This window comes from Oryzias latipes, chromosome 21, assembly GCF_002234675.1.
Source record: "Oryzias latipes chromosome 21, ASM223467v1".
NCBI classification, from domain to species: domain Eukaryota; kingdom Metazoa; phylum Chordata; class Actinopteri; order Beloniformes; family Adrianichthyidae; genus Oryzias; species Oryzias latipes.
The window spans coordinates 6594915-6615735 of record NC_019879.2 but is presented as its reverse complement, the minus strand read 5'-3'; the positions used below and the strand labels follow the sequence as shown (position 1 = coordinate 6615735).

Here is a 20821-nt window from a genome sequence, read left to right as displayed (position 1 = left end):
AGCATTTGCCTTTGATATTTATTTTACCCTCATAGGGTGACATTTATGTGTCCCCCTTCTCTCTCTCTTTTTTTTTTTTTTTTTACACATTATTAGATAAAAAATTTAAATACATGAGAAAAATTGGTGGCCATATTCTAGAATAAATCATACTGGAAAATCTATGTGTTTAGAATGGTTAAAATTATGATAAGTTGTCATCTGGTTAGTAGTTTTCTTAATCAGATTTTTATTGGCATGTAAATATGCCTACTGGTGAGGCTGATCATATGTTCACTATTTTCTTTTTTTCATTTATTGATTTGACAATACTATTCAGAAAATATTTCCTTTCTCTATTGACTACCTCTCTCTCAATATTTGAAGATTGAAGATAAAAGAAAAAGGCTTTAATTTTGAAATCCGATTCTGCCGGAAATCACACTTAACCATTTGGCTTTACGGAGCCTGCGCAAAGCTGCGGGCTCCTCCGCCTGTCCTGTGTGTTTCCACTGTTGTTTGAAGCAAGCGGAGAGAAAACTGAGATTTTTTTCTCTGTTTTAAAGCATAAAACAATTAAGTTTCGGTTTATTTCACTCTGTGATAGAAAAAAGACAAATAGAAAAGGAGGGAAAAGCTGTAAAATACGAGGTCAGACAAGGAAAGAGGCGGAGAGGAGGACTGGGAGGAGAGATTTAGCTCAGTGGAAAAATGCTACGGATTTGATAAAAGGTAAGAAAATCCTCCATGTCGATACTTTATTGATCCCAAAGAGGTCGATGCGGGGCGGTTAGAGGCTGCGGCGAGGGTTGGGGGAGCTACAGCCGCAGGAGCGGCGAGCTGCGGTTTCCACATGTAGGTCATTGTGTCTGTGGGTCTCAACCAGAGAAAAACTGAGCCAAACCGTGCCGGGGGTCCTGCAGCCGCAGCCGAGCTAAGGCCAGGCCGCAGGGGGAGGACGAAGCCCCGCAGCTGGACTGAGTCGCTCCTCCTGACTCCTAATCCTGCCAAAAGATACAGGCCTTCATCAAATGTAATGACCCAGTTTCTCTTAGCAGCACTAAAATACTGATGGAGCTGCTGCATTCAGGGACGAACAGGAAAAAAGAAACGCTAAGAACGCAGCAATAACTAATGTCTAAAAAGTTAACTTTTTAGATCATTAACAATACTTCTAACTCTAAATGTGTTTACATTTAAAATATATATTTTAATTAAAGAAAAGAAGCACATACAGAGATTTTATTAAGTAAAACACACATCAAGAGTAAAAAGTTTGATCAGATTTCACAGATTAACTTTCTTTTACTCATCTTTCCGGTAGTCTTTTAATAATGAGTTTGTCTTTTTTTCCTAAATTAAAAACAAACAAACATGTAGTTCAGTAGAAATTCGCCTCTTAGTTGACACAGAGTGAGCCTGCCCTCACTTTCCCATCATCCATCTGTTGACATGCTCTCCCGCTGGCCTACAGCCCCCCCAAAAAAACCCCACTGGTGCAGCAAAAATGGCGAGCAATATCGTTGCTACCCAGCTGTGCAGTTATGAGCCAGATGTTGACTCGTACAAGGAAAGCAAAGACGAACGTGGATCTATTTGTCTCCAAGTGGATCCATCAGAATGGAGCAGAGCAGGATGCTTGGGGGGGGCTTGCCATTGTTGTTCAAACTGCATTTTGTTTCGTCTGCTCTTAAATCACGATTTAAAAAAAACAAACAAACTCAGAAATGCAATTTGAAGCTTAATTTTCTTTTTATATATTTGTCCGTCATCATCAGAAAAATGCCACAAGAACATGTTCAAAACAGCATTTTCTTTGGAGTGAGTCTTTAACAAACACGGTGATGTTACAACAACCCATAAACAAACGTGGCACACATTTATACTTATGTTTAACAGTAGACAATAAACACAAAAAGGACAAAGACAGGAAAGGAGAACAGTGGGAGTCGACTGAGGTTCCATTCATTCGTTTTTTCATTTATCCATTGTCGTATTTGGGTAGAAGTCTATGGTCATATTCATACATATTTATATTAAGTGATTCGTCATTAAACAACATCAAACTTGAACATTCAAGTATAATTGTTTCCACTCTGTTGTTAAAAATATCCATCCCAATATGAATGAAGGAGGTAAGTTTGTTTTAGTTTAGTTTTGCGTTCTGTTATTGTTGATGCTTTGAAATTGTCCAGTTAATTGTGATCATTTTTCTTGTACTTCCTAATAATATATATAATACATCATCTATATTATATATAAAGCAGTATATTTGAAGGCATTACCTTTTTAAGTAACAGTATTTTTTCGATTACCTCTTCATATTTGATCCAATTATTGGATAGGCCAGTCCCAATTGGACAATTGGACAGTCCAAATTATATTTATCTGGGATTTTTCACTTTTCTTTCGTTGTGTCCATGACCAAGGTAGTGTCTCTTTGCAGCAACATATAAAAGAATTTATTTGTTATTCCTTTTTTATTTATTTCATAAAGACTGTGCAAAGAAAACAGCAGTTAGAAGATGAGAACTTAAACGATAGGAATGTGCTGATTTACTGCGCGAAGCGAGGCGCGCATCATCAGGCAGTGAATTTAAGGCTGAATTGAAGCCAACGCTCTCAATCTACTGGGAGTAAAGCCAACGCTGAGAAAATGGCACAATCCCTGTCATGTTCATGTAACGCTTCAGCTGGGATTTGCAGTGTCTGCAGCACGACATACTGTCTTAAAGTTGGGAGTTTAAGTAAACATTCAGGTTTTTCTTAAAGTTTCTATCAGCCTGTTGTTTGGCGATCTGCTGTTCTTTGAAGCCGAGGAGAAGTGTTGGACTTTCTGATGAGTTTGAGGAAGCCAGATGGTAGTTCATTCGGATATTTTTTATAAAACGGTCAGGAAAACCAAGTAAAAATAGGTTTCTTTTATTTCCAGATGTCTGCCGTCAGCATGGAAGCAACAATCATCCTCCCCATCCTCAAGAAGAAGCTGGCCTTTCTGTCAGGTAGCACGCATGCGCATGCAGAGGGGAGGTGGGTAGGCCTGTGGTTTTCTGAGCAAACAACCTCACTGCATCTTGTCTTTGAAAGGCGGCAAAGACCGGCGCAGCGGTCTGATCCTGACCATCCCCCTCAATTCAGATCAGACCAGCATGGAGGAGCTCAGTGCCACTTTGGACTACCTGCTCAGCATCCCAAGGTGCGTCTAGTCTGTGAGCGCTTCTGCTCCCTGTAGCCGTCCCATTCGAGCTTTACCCGGTCAAGTTTGGGTTTATGTTGCTCTCAGAAAAGCTGCTGGGTGTAAATACAGTGAAATGTTTTGCACTGTTGTGTGTTTTGCCTGAACTTTCAATTTTTCCTTGTAATTTTTCCCCCTTTTTAGGAATCCAGCATCTATTTAAAACCATTTTGTTCCCTAAAAACTTGTATAATTGTTGTCTGAGAATTTCCTCCTATTAGGTTTTAATTTTTGGGGGGTTTATTTCCTGGTTGATTCTTTTCATTAACTTTTGACTTGCTTTATTTTAGTTTTAGAAATGTCAATCTAGAAGCACTTTTATTGATCACTCAACCCATAAGAACCCAGACGCTTTTTCTTTTTTTTTAAATTTTACTTATTTTATTTAACCTCCAATTGAGATCAGATCTTTTTTTCAAGGGAGAACTGGTCCAAAAGGCACCATCACAATAAAAACATTCCGATTAATCAATAAATTATAAATATACAATTTGAATAAAACTTCTGTGGGAACTACCACAGACCAAGTGGTTACCATGGATACCGATGGGTTAAGTTCTTCCAAAAGTAGAAATTGTTGACAACTATTAAAGGTTTTCCACGTGTTTTAGTAAGTATCAGTAAATGTCCAGTACAAATTTGAAAAAATAATAAGTTCAACAAATCATTAGACACAGAAGAATATAAGGGAGCGACAAAAGTCCTCCTTATCCTAAAAAGGCTGCTCTGAAGGATAAAATTCCCCTCTTGACGTTTCTTGGAACTGTGCTGTAACTCCACTTGTCATCCAGTGTTATTATGGCTTTAGGAGCCAACATTTAGCATCTGAGCTGGCTTTAAAACAGCATTGCCTGTAGAGTTGCAGTGATTACTAAATGAAAGCCTGTCCTGATGGAACCAGCACAAACCAGTGCAGAAACTGCAGAGGAACGACCCACATCTCAGTCCATTCTCACAACAGCAGGGTGTTATTGGCACTATTTTCTGCTTTACTTCTCTTAATTTGATCCCAAGGTTCACAGATGCATCAGATTTCAGAATTTGAGGGGGGAAAAAATTCAGATTCAGTTCTTATGTGTTTTTACTCTGCAGTCTGTAACACATAAATGCATCCCCTTGTCTTTTTCAGTGAGAAATGCAAAGCTCGGGGTTTCACCGTCATCGTAGACGGACGGAGGTCCCAGTGGAACATTGTGAAGACAGTGGTTCTCATGCTGCAGGTACAGATGCCTCCTACCCGCCTGAGAGTGTATGGAGTCATCTCTGTTTTTAATGCCGACTTCAGCGTTTTTTTTTCTTAGAATGTAATTCCGGCAGAGGTGTCGCTTGTCTGCGTAGTGAAGCCAGATGAATTCTGGGATAAGAAGGTCACGCACTTCTGCTTCTGGAAGGAGAAGGACCGCTTAGGTTTTGAGGTGAGCGTCCTGCCGAATGTCCATTTTGTCTCAGTGGTTGTCAGAGAAGGTTTGCCTGTTTTAGCCATTGACTGCATGTGAAGCTGGACTGAGTGACTCCTCCCGCCTTGGCGTTCCAAACAGGAAGTACCCGCCGGCTCCAAGAAGCCAAAATCATAGACTTCTATAGAGAAATAAGCAGCTATTACTCAGTCATTCTATTCGTCAGAATAACCATTCTAGCTTTGAAACCTTTTTACAACATGTTCTTGCTAATCCTATTTTTTCATTATATTGTTTCTTTATTGCAAATTATATAAATTGACCAATCAGATGCCTCAATAAAAGTAGGTGGTCTCCAGTTGAACGTTCAGAAGCTTAGACAGATTGTCCAGAGCTCTCTTTCAAGTAGTAGGGGTGTGGACTACTGACAAGTTCACCTCTGATTGGTTAGAGTGGTTGCCATTGTAACGTTGACTGAGACCGACTTGGACCAAAAAACTGCTTGCTGACAATTTCTGGCTCCAACATGGCCGGATTCTTATTGTGAAAAGAAATTGACTTTGTTCTGTTGGAGCCAGACGTAAACCATTTTCTACTGATGACGCTACACCCAGTTCTCAAATACCCCCAGTGGTTTTTAACCTCATGTGGCGTTAAGCGAGTTCTACCTTAAACTGGAGACTGGGTCAGTGCTGTGTGTGTACATGCACGCGTTTGTGTGCGTGCACGCGTTTGTGTGCGTTCATCTTCCTCGTTTGCAACAGATGGTTTCCTGACATAGATATGCAGACTCTTTGACCCAGATTCTACAGCCACATTGGCTGTGCGATCGTTGCTACAGTAACTGGAATCCATAGTGACTTGAACGTTATTTCTGAAATGAAAACCCATCACAGTCGGTGCCGGAATGGTTTATTGATGTGAAGTTATCTGCGATATTGTTGTTTTGTCATGGAGGCTTCATGACTCGGTAAATCAGTGGGGAGTCACTGACATTAAAACGTTTCGCTGCCAGTGTGCAAGATGGAAATTCCTGAGTCTTTCATTTGAAAGAATGTGTTTGGCACTGATAAATCACTGATCCTCTGATAAGTTACGTCTGCCTGGACGCTTCAGCACAGGCACAAATGCACGCAGTTGTGGGATTCCCGCAATGGTGTGGAAATGTGACTCATCTCAGCGATGGAGTGTGTCTGCAGGACTGTGAGATGTTTGCAGCTGCTTCTAACGTCTGGCATAGCATGCAGACACCCCCCCCCCCCCCCACACACACACACACACAGTGGAGTTCAGGTTTACTCTTGGCAACTGCTGCAGTTGCAAATGGAAAGCAGCGATAAATCCAGCTGTCTTCTGTGCTTTTCTCTCACACCAATGGCTCTTTTCTGTCCTCTGATTGAGTGACATGTCAACAATAAAGAACTGCCTTGCACATGAAAGCCAATCCCTGAATATGCAGTTGGAGTAATGGCTGTTGAGTCTTTTGAAGAGCCCCACAAGCTCCTGACAAACACTAACCACTCTATGTCCAAACTTAGAAGTCACCCTGGAAAGGAGGTTGACGTTTGCCTTGTGATCAATGACTGTATATGAGACCTGGATCGAGTGAGTGTGATGTCACCCATAGAAAATGGCTCCAACAAAACAAAGTCAATTTAGTCGCCATTTTCTTGCGATACAGCCATGTTGGAACCAGACATAGTCAATAAGCAGTGATCTGAATCGGTCTGAGTCATCATTTCTAGGGCAACTACTTTCGCTGGTCATTGACTGTATAGCAGAACTGGACTGAGTAACTTCTTCCCCTTCGTGTTTTAGATACAATGTACCTGCTGGCTCAGAGAAGCCAAAAAGTTATTCTTGCTAATCCTCATTTTTTTTCTTTATCGTAATTTATAAACTGGCCAATCAGATGCCCTTAATAAAAGCATGTGGTGGTTGCTGGCCCCCACCTCTAACATTGAAAATGTTTGATTGACAGATTCTCCGGAAATGCTTTCAGTGGTAGGGGTGTGGACTTTTAACAAGCTCACTCCTGATTGACGGCAGTAGTTGCCAGAGATTCGTTGATTCATACCAACTCAGACCAATCACAGCTCACTAACCTTGTCTGGCTCCAAATAACGGTTTCGCAGAAATATAGCGACTCAATTCGCTTTAAGGGGGAGGGGTCACTCAGTCCAGCTCTAATATACAGTCTATGGGTTACAATGAACTTCCATTGATTAGTATAGCTGGTTGAACAGTTGCGCTTCAGTTTTTGGCTCAAAACCACAGAGCTGTGTGAGGTTAAAGCATCTGGATTCAAACTCTCTTGATCATCTTTATTTCAGTAGCCGTTTGCAGAATCTCAACCTCCACAAGTCCTCTAGGATCGTTTCCTCAAAAACAATAGGCAAAACTATATTGTTTCCATCAGAAAGTTAATTTGACACGTTTTTTTCCCACTAGTCTCTTAATAGCCCTAAAAATAAAAGTTATTACTAAATTAAAACGCTAGTAGCAATTCCTCATCAAAAATGACCTTCTCCCCTGAACAAAAAGACAAAAAAGTCACTCAGTTTGTGTAACTCTGTGACCTGAAATGTAACATTTGTTCCAAAACACAATTTAATCTTATCCTTGAAGAGAAAATGCTGACGTTTCTGCTGCTCCGTCTGTCCAAAACACAATTCTCTGTTGGCGAGGGACAGTAACATGAGCTGACTCGGCATAAAGGACAATGATGAAAACACAAGTCAAAAGTAACAGGATAGAACTCTTTGCACTCTAATAGACGGCTGAAAAAAGGTTGACAGGTTTACTTGAGGAAGGCAGAGTCAGACGATTCAAGTCCACCCACAGATTTAAATTTGACCCTGCAGGCCGCTGTCTTTTCCTCTAATGAGAATATCAAATCATTCCTTCTTCGTGTTTGTGCTCTCTCAGGTGATCCTGGTCTCGGCAAACAAGCTGACTCGTTACATTGAACCCTGTCAGCTGACAGACGATTTTGGAGGAACTCTGGACTATGACCACAACGACTGGCTCAACAAAAGATTGGTATGTGTTGTTTCATCCTAGCACGTATGTTGCCATAATAAGCAGAGGTGTGGACTTGAGTCACATGACTTGGACTCAAGTCATGAATTTTATGACTTTAGACCCGACAAGATGTAAAATGACTTGCAACTCGACTTGGACTTTTACACAGTAACTCGTGACTTCACTGGAAGTTAAGCCTTTGGACTCAAAGGACTTGTTACTCTCCCCAACTGCCAAAAAAGAAAAAAAATGTGTTGACATAGACCGCTCTCTCACTGTACCTTTGTGTTGGTGTACATCTGTGTGCTGTCGGCACTACGTCCAATCAATTTAGGTCCATGTTGTTTCGATCCAACACCATCCAACCAATCAAATTACAGGAAAAGCAATTGAGACGATCTATAAAATAAGTTTCTGTTGGCAAAAAAGATTCAGGGGTTGTCGACAAAATACTACCTCAGACTAAAATGAAACATTCAACAGTAGGACTTGGACCTGACTCTAGATTCTTTGCCTGGACTTGGGACTTTCTTCTGACATGCAAAACTATGACTTGGTCCCAGCGTTGAAACCAGGCAGCTTCTAACACGTGGCGATGTTGGCAGGTTTTTGAAAAGTTCACCAAAGAGTCGACATCGCTGCTGGGCGAGCTGTCGGTCATCAATGACGGAGACAAGACCAGATCTGTGGACAAAGAGAAGTAGGCTCAAACGTTCACGAACACAGAACCCCAACTGCAGACGCTATGCGCTACAGCTTATCCCTCGTGCTATCTTGTGGGGTCCAGATGACCCCACTCCCAAAGTTAACGCGCCTCCGAGGCACGTTAACTTTGGGAGTGGGGTCATCTGGACCGCACAAGATGGCACAAGGGTTATGTGAACTGTCACTGTTCTCTGCAGACCTGCAGATCCGGTGCTCATGCCGTCCTTTGACCCGGAGACTGTCCTGCAGACCGGTGAGCGCGTTCTCCAATTTCCATAATAAACCACTAAAAATAGAACACTGGTTCTGGATGGATGTGTTTGCAGCACAGTGTGTGTTTGTCTTGGAATGAAAGAGGTCTTTGTGGCAGTACCACCCTCCTCCCTCCTCCTTTCATAATGTAGCTGCATGTAAACAGGCACGGATGCATTGTTGTTCCACATTCTCTCGCTAAAGCCTTTTCTGTGTGTGTGTGTGTGTGTGTGTGTGTGTGTGTGTGTGTGTCTGCAGGACACGAGCTTCTGTCGGAGCTGCAGCAGCGTCGCTTTAACGGTTCTGAGGGAGGAGGAGGAGGAGGGCAGGCAGGTGAGGAAGAGCCAAGCGTTAATTACACTTTCGTCCACAGCTCACACAACAGTTTATGCCATTGACTGGTTACAAGTACTGAACTGAGTGACTCCTCCCCCCCTGGCGTTCCAAATAGGAAGTAGCCGCTGGCTCCAAGAAGCCAAAATCCTATAGACTTCTCATGAGAAATAAACAGTGATTACTCAGTCATTATATTTGTCAGAATAACTGAATTTTTTTTGCATGCCCTTGCAAATTATAATTTCTTTTTCAAATATATTTATTTATTCCAGTTGTAAAAAAAAAAGGTCTGTGGTCCCACTGGCCCCCACATCCAACTTTTGAAACGTTTGATAGATACACTCGAGTCTGCTTTTAAGTGGTAGGGGTGTGGCCTTCCGACAAGCTCTCTCCGGATTGGCTTAAATTGTTGTCATAGAAACAATGACGTAGACCAATTTGTACCAATCACAATTTACAGACGTTATCTGCCACTAACACGGCGACATTCATATCACACATTTAAAAAAAAAGTCTAAATTGTCTTTATTTTGTTGGAGCATGAGGTAAGCCGATTTCTATGGGTGACATCACACTCACTCCACTTCTCAAAGCTTTATACAATAAGGGGCCCCAACTGGGATTAGGTTTTTTTCCAAATACCCGTGGACATTCACAGCCAAAAACCGGTCAGTGATTGTCTTGAAAGTGAGTCACAGCAACTAGACTTGAAATGTTTCATCATTCATCCAAGGGATAGAGGCACTTTTGAGTGTTTTTCATGCAGGTTTCAGGGCTTTAATAATGCCTCGGAGGCACGTTGGGAGTGGGGTCATCTGGACCCCACAAGATAGCACAAGGGCTATATCTTCTCAAGAATCTTTCAACATTTAAAATAGAGGGAAACATGTTCCCTAAAAACTAAGAAAGTCTCACAGATTTTTTTTGTGTGGCTAAAATTACAGGATTTATTATATTTTGAGAAATATTGTTTGGAAGAACTGTTACTAGTGTCCAGCAATGGAAAACTAAGGAGTCGTCTTATAAGTAGATATCTCCGGAGTCCTCTCAGATCCCTCAAAGAGCTTGCAGAAGATGCCGACGTGGACATGAGCCTGGCCTGATGGCTGATCTGTGTGTCTCCCAGCTCCTGCTTGGTGCCCCATGGAAGAGGAGCTGCTGGCTCAGCCTCAGGTGATGAAGCTGCTGGACTCCCTTAGGGAGCAGTACACCAGATACCAGGAGGTCTGCAGGCAGCGAAACAAGCGCACCCAGTTGGATGAGATCCATACCAAAGTCATGCAGGTACACGTCCGCATGGTCACTATCAATAAATAGGATTTTTCTAATCATGAATTATGATTTATATTTTCTGAAGTCTTTTGTTCTGCAACAGTTTAAAGAAGTGGTGGCTGTTCATGGTGTTGCTGCCGTGTTTTCAGTCCCATCAGAGTCCTGTCGTCACTTCAAGAGTTTAAACCTTCTGGTGGTGGGGCAGCCTGCAGCCTTAGGGGCTGACGTTTGTCTTGGAAATTAGCCGTGGGTTGCCATAGTAACCACAACAGTTCAGATGGTAGCCTGAAAGATTTGAGATGGGGGGGGGTTTGGCCTAGTTTGGGTTCAGCCAGTGCGGTCTTTTAAGGCGTCAGTGACCTGATAATTGTAATGATTTCACATTCTAGAGTTTCAGATGAGCTGAGAAGTGGTCTGATGAATCCAATTAGCAGCTAAATTATTGTGTTTCTTATTCAGTTTAGCAATAATCTGACCTCTGCACTAAAACATAATGACTTTTCACGTGGAGCTTGTCCTCTGGAAAGCTTTCGACGCCATTTAAAACTTAAACGTTTAGTCCTTCTGAGTGTTCAAGAAATTGGATGCTGGTGCTGAACGCCACAACCTGTCTGGTCGTTTATGACGCTTTTAGGTGATCATCTAAGGCAGCGGTCCCCAACCCCCGGGCCAAGGGCCGGTACCGGTCCGTGGGTCACTTGCTACCGGGCAGCACAGAAAGAATAAATAACTTGCATTATTGTTTATTATTTAGGAATCTGAAAGATGTATTAGTTTAAAAAATTGCCCGATTCTCTGTTCCATCCGTGTATGTCACTCTTGACGCAGGCCAAGGCGCTCTTCTCGGTCACGTGATAGGTTACCGCTAAAATAAAAGCCCAGGAACTAGCAAAATGAGTAAAAAACAAACGTCTTTGGAAAGTTTCTTTGCCAAGGGGAAAACGCCCAGCCTGCAGACATAAAAGGGGCCTTCGACATCCAAAAAAAGAAAGCTACATTTAATAGACAGTCCTTTTTTTTACACCATGAGTGAGAGAAGGGGAGAGGATAATGACACCTGTGCGATGTACAATGTTATGTGTGTCAAAATAAAAGCACGGGATTCGACTCGTCATGTCTCTGTTCCTCTTTCATCGTAGCATTGCTTCAACAATCATCCGCCTGCAGTTTGAAGACCGGTCCGTGAAAGTATTGTGTGATCTAAGGGATCAGTGGGATTGAAGTCGGAGCTCTGTGCAGTTGTTTTACTCAAAGTTCATCCAGCTGTGTCTGTTTGCTCCAAAATTTGTGCAATGAAGCACATTCCTGCTTCATTAGAGGAAATCTGTTTCCAAAGGTCTTCTAGAGAGAAGCCAGTTTGATAGCATCAAATTGCAGTTTCTTCTTCTGTTGTTCTGGGTTTCTCTCAATGTTTCAGTGCTTCACAACAAACCGATGGGTTTCTGTCGACATAAGCTGTGTTTCCTTTCAGTTGGGCCAAAGCTTTGCATTTTTCTCATTTGTCTCAGGTGGTCAACTGGCTGCAGGGTCCTGGATCGGAGCTCCTGAAGAACCACCAAGCCATCGGAGACTCCATCCGAGCAATTCAGGCGCTGCAGCAAAAACACGAGGAGATTGAGAGCCAGCACAGTGTAAGGACCCACACAAACGCACAAGTCTAGAACAACTACAGCAGTGTGAAAAAAACGCATTCTAGTAAACATTAACTACAGTCTAAAGTATGAAGTGTTTGTTAAATAAATGAAATCCAAAGCAAGAATTGGAGGGTCATTCTTTTCAGCAAATACTGCAGCCCAGCCTTTGCACTGGTTTGCAGTATTTTTAGTGCTAATTGGTGCAGTGTTTGCACTAATTGATTCATGTCTAATTAAGTTTTTTACAGGATGACGAGGCATTTAGGCCCATTCCCCCATACTTGCTGCAGTGTGTTAGATTATTGGACCAGAGCCCTTTAATCTGATGTTCTGAACAGAAATAGATGATTTTCATTATAAAAACTGCATTTTTTGTTAGAGTTTCTTTCGATGTTTGAAGTGTGAAAAAATGCTAACAAATAGAAACTCATTTTAATCCAGGCTAAAGTTAATTTTGTTTTGTTTCATTATGTATGTGATAGTTTGTAAAATGATAACAGAAGTTCATCCACTGTTGCTAAATGTTTAATACTTGTGGATCAGTGGTGGGACAGTTAAGGTTTGAGTAGATTTCACTGCAGCTTTTAAATCAAAGGAACCAAACTGACTGTAGCCATTTTCATGTCTAATCTGTTGGTATCTTATCAAGTCCTTTAGCACACAATTCAGACTTGCTGGCCGTCTAAAGCTTGTAAACCAGCACCGTATAGATAATTTGAATTAAAGTTCAGTAAAATGTATGCTGTGATCTCTGCAGTCTTAGTTTAGTCGCTGCAGTAATCTATAAAGTTCCACATTTTGTTCTCTTTGAAAGAAAAACCCAGAATGTGTTTCCGATGACTGATCACCTGATGAATGAATCTAAGATAATCACTGCTTGTTGATGGAAAACAAATCAAAAGAGTTTCAGCTGCTATTTAGTGACTCTCAATGTAAGAAAACGTGTTTCTTATACTTTTGAAGTGCTGGTTTAGTTTAGACCAGATAAAAAACATTCAGACCTTTTTTGTTGCATTCTCCTCTTGAGGTTATTCTAAGATGTTGAATGAATGTTACTGAAAACCTGTGTTTTTATCCCTTTAACTGATCTAACTTCATTAAATTTCATTAAAAATTGTTATTTTGCCTAAAACTGAAGTTCCAGCTGAAATGTGTTTCTTCAACATTAAAGGGTGAAGTGTTTGTTCATAGTGACACTGATGTTCAAAACCATTAATCTAACATTTAGATCAGAAAATTATTAATGTCACCCTGAATGCCTCCTTTTAGTTGCTTCAGCAAATGTTTTGTTCTGGTTCTGGTCCTGAACAGTCCTCTGGAGTTGTCTCCAGTTTCCTCTTTATTGAGACCAGCATGAGAGCATTGATCCTCTTTTTCTTCAGGATACACTCCATTTATCCTGACTAGTGGATGTGAGGTTTTCTGTTTTACACTGGTTTTGTGTGTTTACAGGAGTGGTTTGCCGTCTATGTGGAGTTGAACCAGCAGATTGCTGCCCTGCTCAGTGCCGGGGAGGAAGAAGAGGTGGCGGAGCTAAAGGCGTTGCAGCAGCAGCTCAGTGACGTCTGCTACCGTCAGGCGGCTCAGCTGGAGAACCGCCAGAACGTCCTGCAGGCGGCCCAGACCTTCCACGGCACCACACAGGAGGTACTGCTGGACGGACAGCAGCAGCAGGAAGCTTCGTCGCATGTGTCGGTTGAACACAGTCTGTGTCTCCGTTTGCAGTTATCACAGCAGCTGGACGGTCTTCTGAGCATGCTCTGTGCTGACGTGGCTCCAGCCGACGAAGCATCCATTCAGCAGAACCTCAAGCTTCTGGAGGAGAAACTACAGGCTGTCGGTGTGTGCCCCCGCCGAACCGATGTTGGCTTTTCTTTTCCTGCTGACGTCTCTCTGTCATGTTAACCGTCACTGTCGCGTGTAAATCTAGAGGCAGGTCTGACCTCTCTGCGGCAGAAGGGAGGAGTGTTGCTGGAGCAGATGTGCAGCCAGTCGGCGTGGTCTCTGGAGGAGACGGAGAGCCCGGCTGGAGAGCAGCAGGACAATGTTCAGCAAATTCAGTCCGTCATGGAGGAAATGCAGCTCCGCAAACAGAGGTCACTTTGCTTTTTAGATTAAACTTAACTAAACTAACTAAACAGGCCACTGGTAAGCTGGTTGCATCTGACGGAAAGCAGTTTCACTCCATTTGGTTTTGACCCAAAATTTTCTAGAAGTTTCCTGCAGATCCCAGAGCCCAGCTGGGTCTTTACCAGATATTTAAGGTGATTATAAACCAGCAGCAGTAATCTAAAGATGTTAACTAGTAGCCTGCATAAGGGCCTGAGAACAGCAGTGATGTGGTTGATTCCCCTGATTTAAACTCTGGCAGCAACGTTTTTAGTGAACGGCATCTTTAAATCAGTCTTTTTATGCAAAAACAGACTGAAAGCTGTTATAGTAATGAAGCCTGCAGGAAATGAATGTATTACCGTAAATTCCGGACTACAAAGCGCACCCGATTACAAGCCGCACCCACCCATTTTTACGTGTTTAATTAATTTTATACATACACAAGCCGCGTCAGAGTACAAGCCGCGCATGTGTTAGGCGATATTGTCATCCTGACAGATCACGGCCAGCATCCCAGAGTGAGTGCAGTTCATTAGTATGTTGTGGGTGTATCTAACTTTGCCTGTGACCCATGCATTTGAGTGAATCGACATCTGTCAAACAGCATGGACCTGTATTCTGTTCACAAGTTCCTCAGTTATGGTGTTTTTATTTCATTCTTTTTTTTTTTTTTACTTATTGACAATCTAGGTATCATACATAAAATTACAAACAGTAACCATATAATCAACATTACATCCCTCAGTTATGATGAGGAAATTTACATCCGCGATTCCACATTTCCCATGAGTCTTAGGGGCTAAAGGCGGGGCCAACGCCCGGCTCGCCATACTGTTGTATGTGTTTAAGAATGAGTATCAGCAGTGCATGGAGGGGTGAACGGGAAAAGCTCTCCTTCCGCTTGTGTCGCGGCAGCGTTATGGGATTAACAGGGCTGGTTACTGGCGACTGAAAAGCGCGCGCCTCAGCGTGATACGCGCGCCTCAGTGCGGCGCGTGCGTCAGAATTCAGAAGCCTCTGCACTCCGCGGACGCCTCTGCGCTCCGCTCCCGCCCCGCGCGCTCCTTGTCTCCCCTTCCTATCTACTCCGACACCTCTGGCCAGGGCGGCTTCAAGGAGGAGCACTTCGTCCCCGTTGCGCTGGTGGACCGAGCAAATCGTGTCTGTGCAGAGCAATCGGACTTAATACTGTACGTTTTGTGTATGAGGGGCGGATGCGTTGTTACGTGTGGGAGCCTTCAGACTGCCATCGGCCCCGCAGCTCTATAAGAGCAGCAGGAGAAGATGTCTCCAGCTCACACGGAGGCTGTGAGCTTTTCAAAGCAAAATACCGCTTTTACGGTTTCCTTAGAAACCGTAAATGGAGTGTAAATTCACTCCATGCGCTGTTCTCTCCGTCACGCAGCAAACCGGCTTTTCCAAACCCGTTGGTGACGGTGGACTTTTTTACGCTGCTTTTAACGATTGCTTTTAACTTGAAAGCTTCATCATATTGTAGCGGCGATCACGTGCACGTTGGGTCTAATGGCCCCAAAGGATTCTGGGATGCGGCCGGGCATGCGTGTTTCGTTTTGTTGAACCATGACTGAAGTGTCTAAGACCTGAAGCCAAGTCCATGCTGTTTGGCTGCCAAGAGGTGTGTTGAAAAGAAATGCCTTGTGCTTGGAGTTGGATAGAGAGTTCAAACTATTCACTGAGTTCAAAAGTACATACACGGCGGCTGTCAATGAAATCCATAAATTAGCCGCGTCACTGAAAAAGCCGCAGGGCTGTAAGCGCAGGAAAAAAGTAGCGGCTTGTAGTCCGGAAATTACGGTACTTCTCTAACTTCTGTCTGGACATGAGATCCTTTGACTCTCACTATTTGATTTTGATTTAATATAACTGATTTAGTTGTGGTTTGAGTTCTTAAACTCATTTTTGAACTCTTAACTCTCATTATAATCATTATAATGTCTGACCCAAGAATTGACAAATGCATGTGTAGAATTCAAATGTTAGGACTCCAACCAGACATTTCCTTGATCACCTTAACAGCAGGACTTTTATTCTTTAAAATGTATTGTTTGTTTAGGAACACTTTCTGTGTTCCTGTCTGTCGTCATTCGTGACCTTCCTCCTTTTCTTTTAGCCATTCAGATCATCTTCTGGTGACCTTTGAACCTGTTTAGGATTATCATGGTCTGTTAATTCCAAATGGTAAATAATACTCTCTGTGTTGCAGCTGATATCCAATCCAAACTGAATCGTTTATTTCTAGCTGCTCCTATGGATTTTAAAATAATCTCTTTTATCAAAAGTTGCTCTCTGGTTATCTGACGGCGGGTTTGGATGTTTTTTTATTCCCGATACTAGTCTGGATTGCGTGGTAGGTCGATAATGTCTCATGTAATCACCTGTGTTGATGTTTTTGCAGGTGTGAGGACATGGTGGATGTGAGGAGGCTGAAGATGCTTCAGATGGTCCAGCTGTTCAAATGTGAAGAAGATGCTTTACAGGTCAAACCCAGACTAGATTCGCGTTTGGAACATTTTTGTGTGCGTTCCCTCTGAATGAACGAACGTCTGTGCTCAGGCTGTCGACTGGCTCAGCGAGCTGCTGGACGCTCTGCTGAAGACCCACGTCAGGCTGGGCGATGACTCCCAGGAGACCAGGACCATGTTGGACAAGCACAAGAAGTTTGTGGACGTCGCTCAGGTGAGGCTGCAGCATTTGCCAGGAACACACGATCATCTGAGTTCTGTGAAGAAGCCTGAGATTCTCAAGAACACGACAAAAGAACGTCTTTTCTCTTTGATTTCCTACAGAGCACCCACGATTATGGCCGTCAGCTGCTGCAGGCCACCGTGGTCCTCTGCCAGTCGCTGCGCTGCACCACCCGCTCGTCCGGGGACACGCTGCCCCGACTCAACCGGGTCTGGAAGCAGTTCACCGTCAGTGCCGACGAGCGGCAGCAAAGACTGGAGCTGGCCCTGAACTTTCACACGGTCACTGAGAAGGTGAGAGCGCAGAACAGAGCGTAACGCTGCATGTGCAGTAGAAAATGAACTGAAACTGAAATAAAACGTTTTACTTTATTCATCTAAAATTAAACCAATAATAAAGAACTAAAAATCTAAAATGTTCTGACAGCTCCCATTTAAAGAAAAAGATATCATGTTATATAAAATGGCATCAATACCTTATGATGAAAGTGTCTAACACTTGTTCCTTTTATTCTTTTATGAAGTTCTTTTAATAACGACCCAAAAAGGAATCTAGAGAATTATGCGAAGACGGCACATAAAATAAAAAAACAGAAAATCCTATAGTCTTTACAGTCATCTGAGTTAAAATGTGGATTACGATCAACACCGATTTGCAATAATAAATATATATAGATATATATATATATATATATATATATATATATATATATATATATATATATATATATATATATATATATATATTACATTACAGTATTTCTTCATTTATATAGGGGGGACACGCTCCATGAATAATCTGATATGTGAAATCCCTGAAATAGGATTATAGATGTTTTAAGGCTGTAAAAAGCCTCACTACACTCTTGATACACTTTTCTCACACATGAACATTTAAACACTTTTCTCTCTTGTTTACACTCTCAAAGTTGAAACTTTTATAGAAAACTAAGCTGGGTTTAATTTTTTTTTCATGGTTTATACCAAAAAAATAATCAAAGCAAAAATAATGCGAGCAGTTTTACATCCATAAATTGTCGTATCAAACTTAGGATAATTAGACATTAAGATCAAAAGTTGCTTGAAAGGGAAGGAAGGAAGCAAACTTATTTAATCCCATCCCTGTTCTACCGTAACCATTTTCATTTCATGGTTTATCATAATCCGGTTCATAACTTTTTATCAGATATTTATTTATGCCTTACCAACATAGTTCAGGTCATGAAGAAAGAGTGAAACCAAAGATCCGATCGCGACCTAAGATTTGTGTAACGCAGGCAAACGTCTTGTGCTGCAGCAGGGGTTGCACGGCAGAGATGGATGAACAACAGCCACACTTTTTCCTGCCACTAGAAAAGACCTTTGGGTTTTTGAAAGATGCATTTCATTCACAGTTCCGGTGTGTTTCAGGTTCTGCAGCAGGAGAGCGTGGAGCTGGACTCTCTGGATGAGGTCGATTCTTCAGGGAAAGCGTTGCTGGACCGACTCACCATGCCCATCATCTTTCCCGATGGGTACAAACATTCATGTTGCTTTAAAAGAATTGTTTTTCGCCAAAACCTTTACTTTACCTCTGTTATGCATGTAAAAAATGTCGTCTGTGGTCAAAAAGAATCCTAAAAGGCTGTGAAAGGACACCAAAGTATGGTCAAATAATAATTATAAGCCCCCAATTTAAAGGGGCTTGTAGTAAAACTGTGATTATCCATTAAGTGCTTAAATTTCTAGCCTATAAATCATTATTTTAGTATTATCATCTAAAGCATATTTCCATGTAGGGCAGAGGTCCTGTGTCCTTACGGAAAAACTTTTCCTCTTTTCAGGAGCGAACAGTTCTTTGGGAGTCCCAGTGAAACTGCCGCAGCAGCAGAGGGGGTCAGAGAGCGCCTCCTGCTGGTGGAGGAGCGGCGCCTGCAGCTGCAGGAGGCTCGGCTTCACAATGAGGGGGGGAGGGAGGAGGAGGAGGAGGACGTGCCTAACGGCCAGGAGGGGCGGCTGGACGTCATCGGCGAAGAACTGAGTGAGAAAGAGGAGGGAGAGGAGGAGACGGAACGACAGAACGACGACTCTGAAAGAGAGATCCAGGATTGCTAATGGATCCGCGATGAAGAGCAAAAGCTTTACTCAGAGAGAGAGAGGAAGGGCTGTCAATCAGCCCCTTCACCTCTGAGAGAGGAGCGCCCCCTGCAGGTAGCTGCAGCGTACGTTTGCTGACTGTTGGAATTCCTTCCACTGAGTCCACATTACTCCTCCGCCTTAATGCTTCGTCTCCTCAAAAAGGATGAATGGCTCGAGTTTATTGATTTCACGTCAAGGATCAAAAAATTATTCTTCAAAAATCCAAATCTCTGCTTTTCTGCCATCTATAGTCAAAATGCCACAAATGTAGAAAATATGACCTAAAAAACTGATAATGGTCTCTTCGTCTGAGACGTTTCCTCGTGGATGTTCTCGTAAAACTTCATCTTCTGACGCGGAAGAACGTTTTCCAGCTTCCTGGCAGCATTGATCCATCTCCTGTGTTTCTGTGGCATGTAATCCTGCAGACCGTCCCTCTGTGAGACGGAGCTGTTCTCTTTGATCCCATTTACAAAAATGTTATTGACTGTTACAGCGGACTGAGGAGACGCAGCGCCATGGCGAGTCCCACAGAGCGTCCTGACTGAACAACACTCAGACCTCTGAGGGTCGTGAGGTCATTTCGAGGTCAATTTTTTTTTTTTTTTATGAAAGAAAGAAATCAGTTTGTTTTAAACTAACATTGTGATCGCACACCCAGTGTTTTTTATTCTAAACTGTTTTAGGGAAAGAAGTATGCGACCAAAACAAACGTGCCAAAAATCCCTATAATCCGACACAATTCACTGGAAAAAAATCAAAGTATGAAAAAATGACTTAAATTCAAGATGCAAACATGTATTTTTTTTAAATGAGCAGCACACTACAGACATTAAGAAGGGACACAATGGATGACTTTGAGATCCATTCTGAAGCAAAAGGTGTTAAAAATGACCATCATGCCTGTTTGCAGCTGTTTAGTGAAAGTCATAGCAATGTGCAAACATCTGTTTTCCCATGAGCCAAAGCTGGTAAAGAAAAAAATGTAGGCATATTTATGGAATTAAGTGATATGGTTTATGGTAAAATGATGTTCTTGGAAAACGCAATGATCTGGATTTCACTGGAGATCTATTTGTGTGATCATCATGTACACAGTAACACATGTGAGATCAACTGGAATAAAATCAATATCAACTTTGTCTAAAAGCATTGTGGGTGTTTCCTGAGAAAACAAATGTCTCTGGGACGTTTCTGAAATATTCCAACAGGAACCTTTGAAGGGCTGAGAGGTTTTACTTTGCAGTTGTAAAAAAAGAAACCCCAATCCTCCAGTTTGTTCTGGTTTGGTACAGAGGTTCATGCATACGAGACCGCCTCAGCAAAGGACACATGCTGCTTTTTATTGATATTTTTTTAACCCTTGTGCTATCCTATGGGGTCAAGATGACCATTGACGCGTTCTCCCTACCATGACAAAGGTGGATAAAGGTGGAAAGATTTCATGTAATCCATGGACACCAGTGAAGATCACAAATCATTGAAGAAAAAAGGTTCAGCGCACTGTCTAGTGGGTCTAGATGACCCAACTCCCAATGTTAAAGTACCTAGGATAGCACAAGGGGTATATGTAACTGCTTATCACTTATCTCATCTTCTGTCTTCATGAGGCCAGGAATTAACTCAACAGGCTGGAAATAAAAGTATGCCTTTTCTGTCTGCATCTGTGTCTGATCCATGCGTGTGGGACTGCACATTAGTCAGAAAAGCCGACATTTACCGATTCCTTTCCAACATTTCATTCAGGTTTTTCGCTCCTTACATTACTAAAAAAATCAAATGTTGATTTTTAAATGGAAAAAAAGTTAGCAGAATTTAAGTTTTTATGTATCCCTTATGTTATCCTAGGCACTTTAACATTGGGAGTTGGGTCATCTAGACCCACTAGACAGTGCTCTGAACCTTTTTTCTTCAATGATTTGTGATCTTCACTGGTGTCCATGGATTACATGAAATCCTCTCCACCTTTGTCATGGTAGGCAGAACACCTCAATGGAAGGGTGGGGTCACAGGATAGCACAAAGGATAGAAAATTGATCCAAAACCTGTTAA

At 42.3% G+C, this 20821-nt stretch overlaps 1 protein-coding gene across 1 annotated transcript; it reads left to right on the top strand.

Moving 5' to 3' along the window:
* The first annotated feature begins 429 nt into the window (after positions 1-429).
* sestd1 (SEC14 and spectrin domain containing 1) lies at positions 430-19918 on the top strand. Its single transcript, XM_023950844.1, has 19 exons — positions 430-711; positions 2912-2981; positions 3067-3175; positions 4344-4434; positions 4516-4629; positions 7540-7653; positions 8241-8335; positions 8538-8593; positions 8851-8925; positions 10055-10212; positions 11709-11831; positions 13287-13481; positions 13560-13674; positions 13765-13930; positions 16363-16444; positions 16521-16643; positions 16754-16945; positions 18062-18165; positions 18475-19918. Exons 2-19 carry the CDS (start codon positions 2912-2914, stop codon positions 18743-18745), a joined length of 2253 nt encoding a protein of 750 aa, XP_023806612.1. The 5' UTR covers positions 430-711; the 3' UTR covers positions 18746-19918.
* Positions 19919-20821: the final 903 nt, after the last annotated feature.

What these genes read in the sequence shown, in the direction of transcription:
- sestd1 (XM_023950844.1), top strand. Translation starts at nt 2,912, where the DNA reads ATGTCTGCCGTCAGCATGGAAGCAACAATCATCCTCCCCATCCTCAAG. An exon ending in GGAGACTGTCCTGCAGACCG is followed by an intron (nt 8,594 to 8,850) that starts GTGAGCGCGTTC and finishes GTGTGTCTGCAG; the next exon opens with GACACGAGCTTCTGTCGGAG. An exon ending in AGATTGAGAGCCAGCACAGT is followed by an intron (nt 11,832 to 13,286) that starts GTAAGGACCCAC and finishes GTGTGTTTACAG; the next exon opens with GAGTGGTTTGCCGTCTATGT.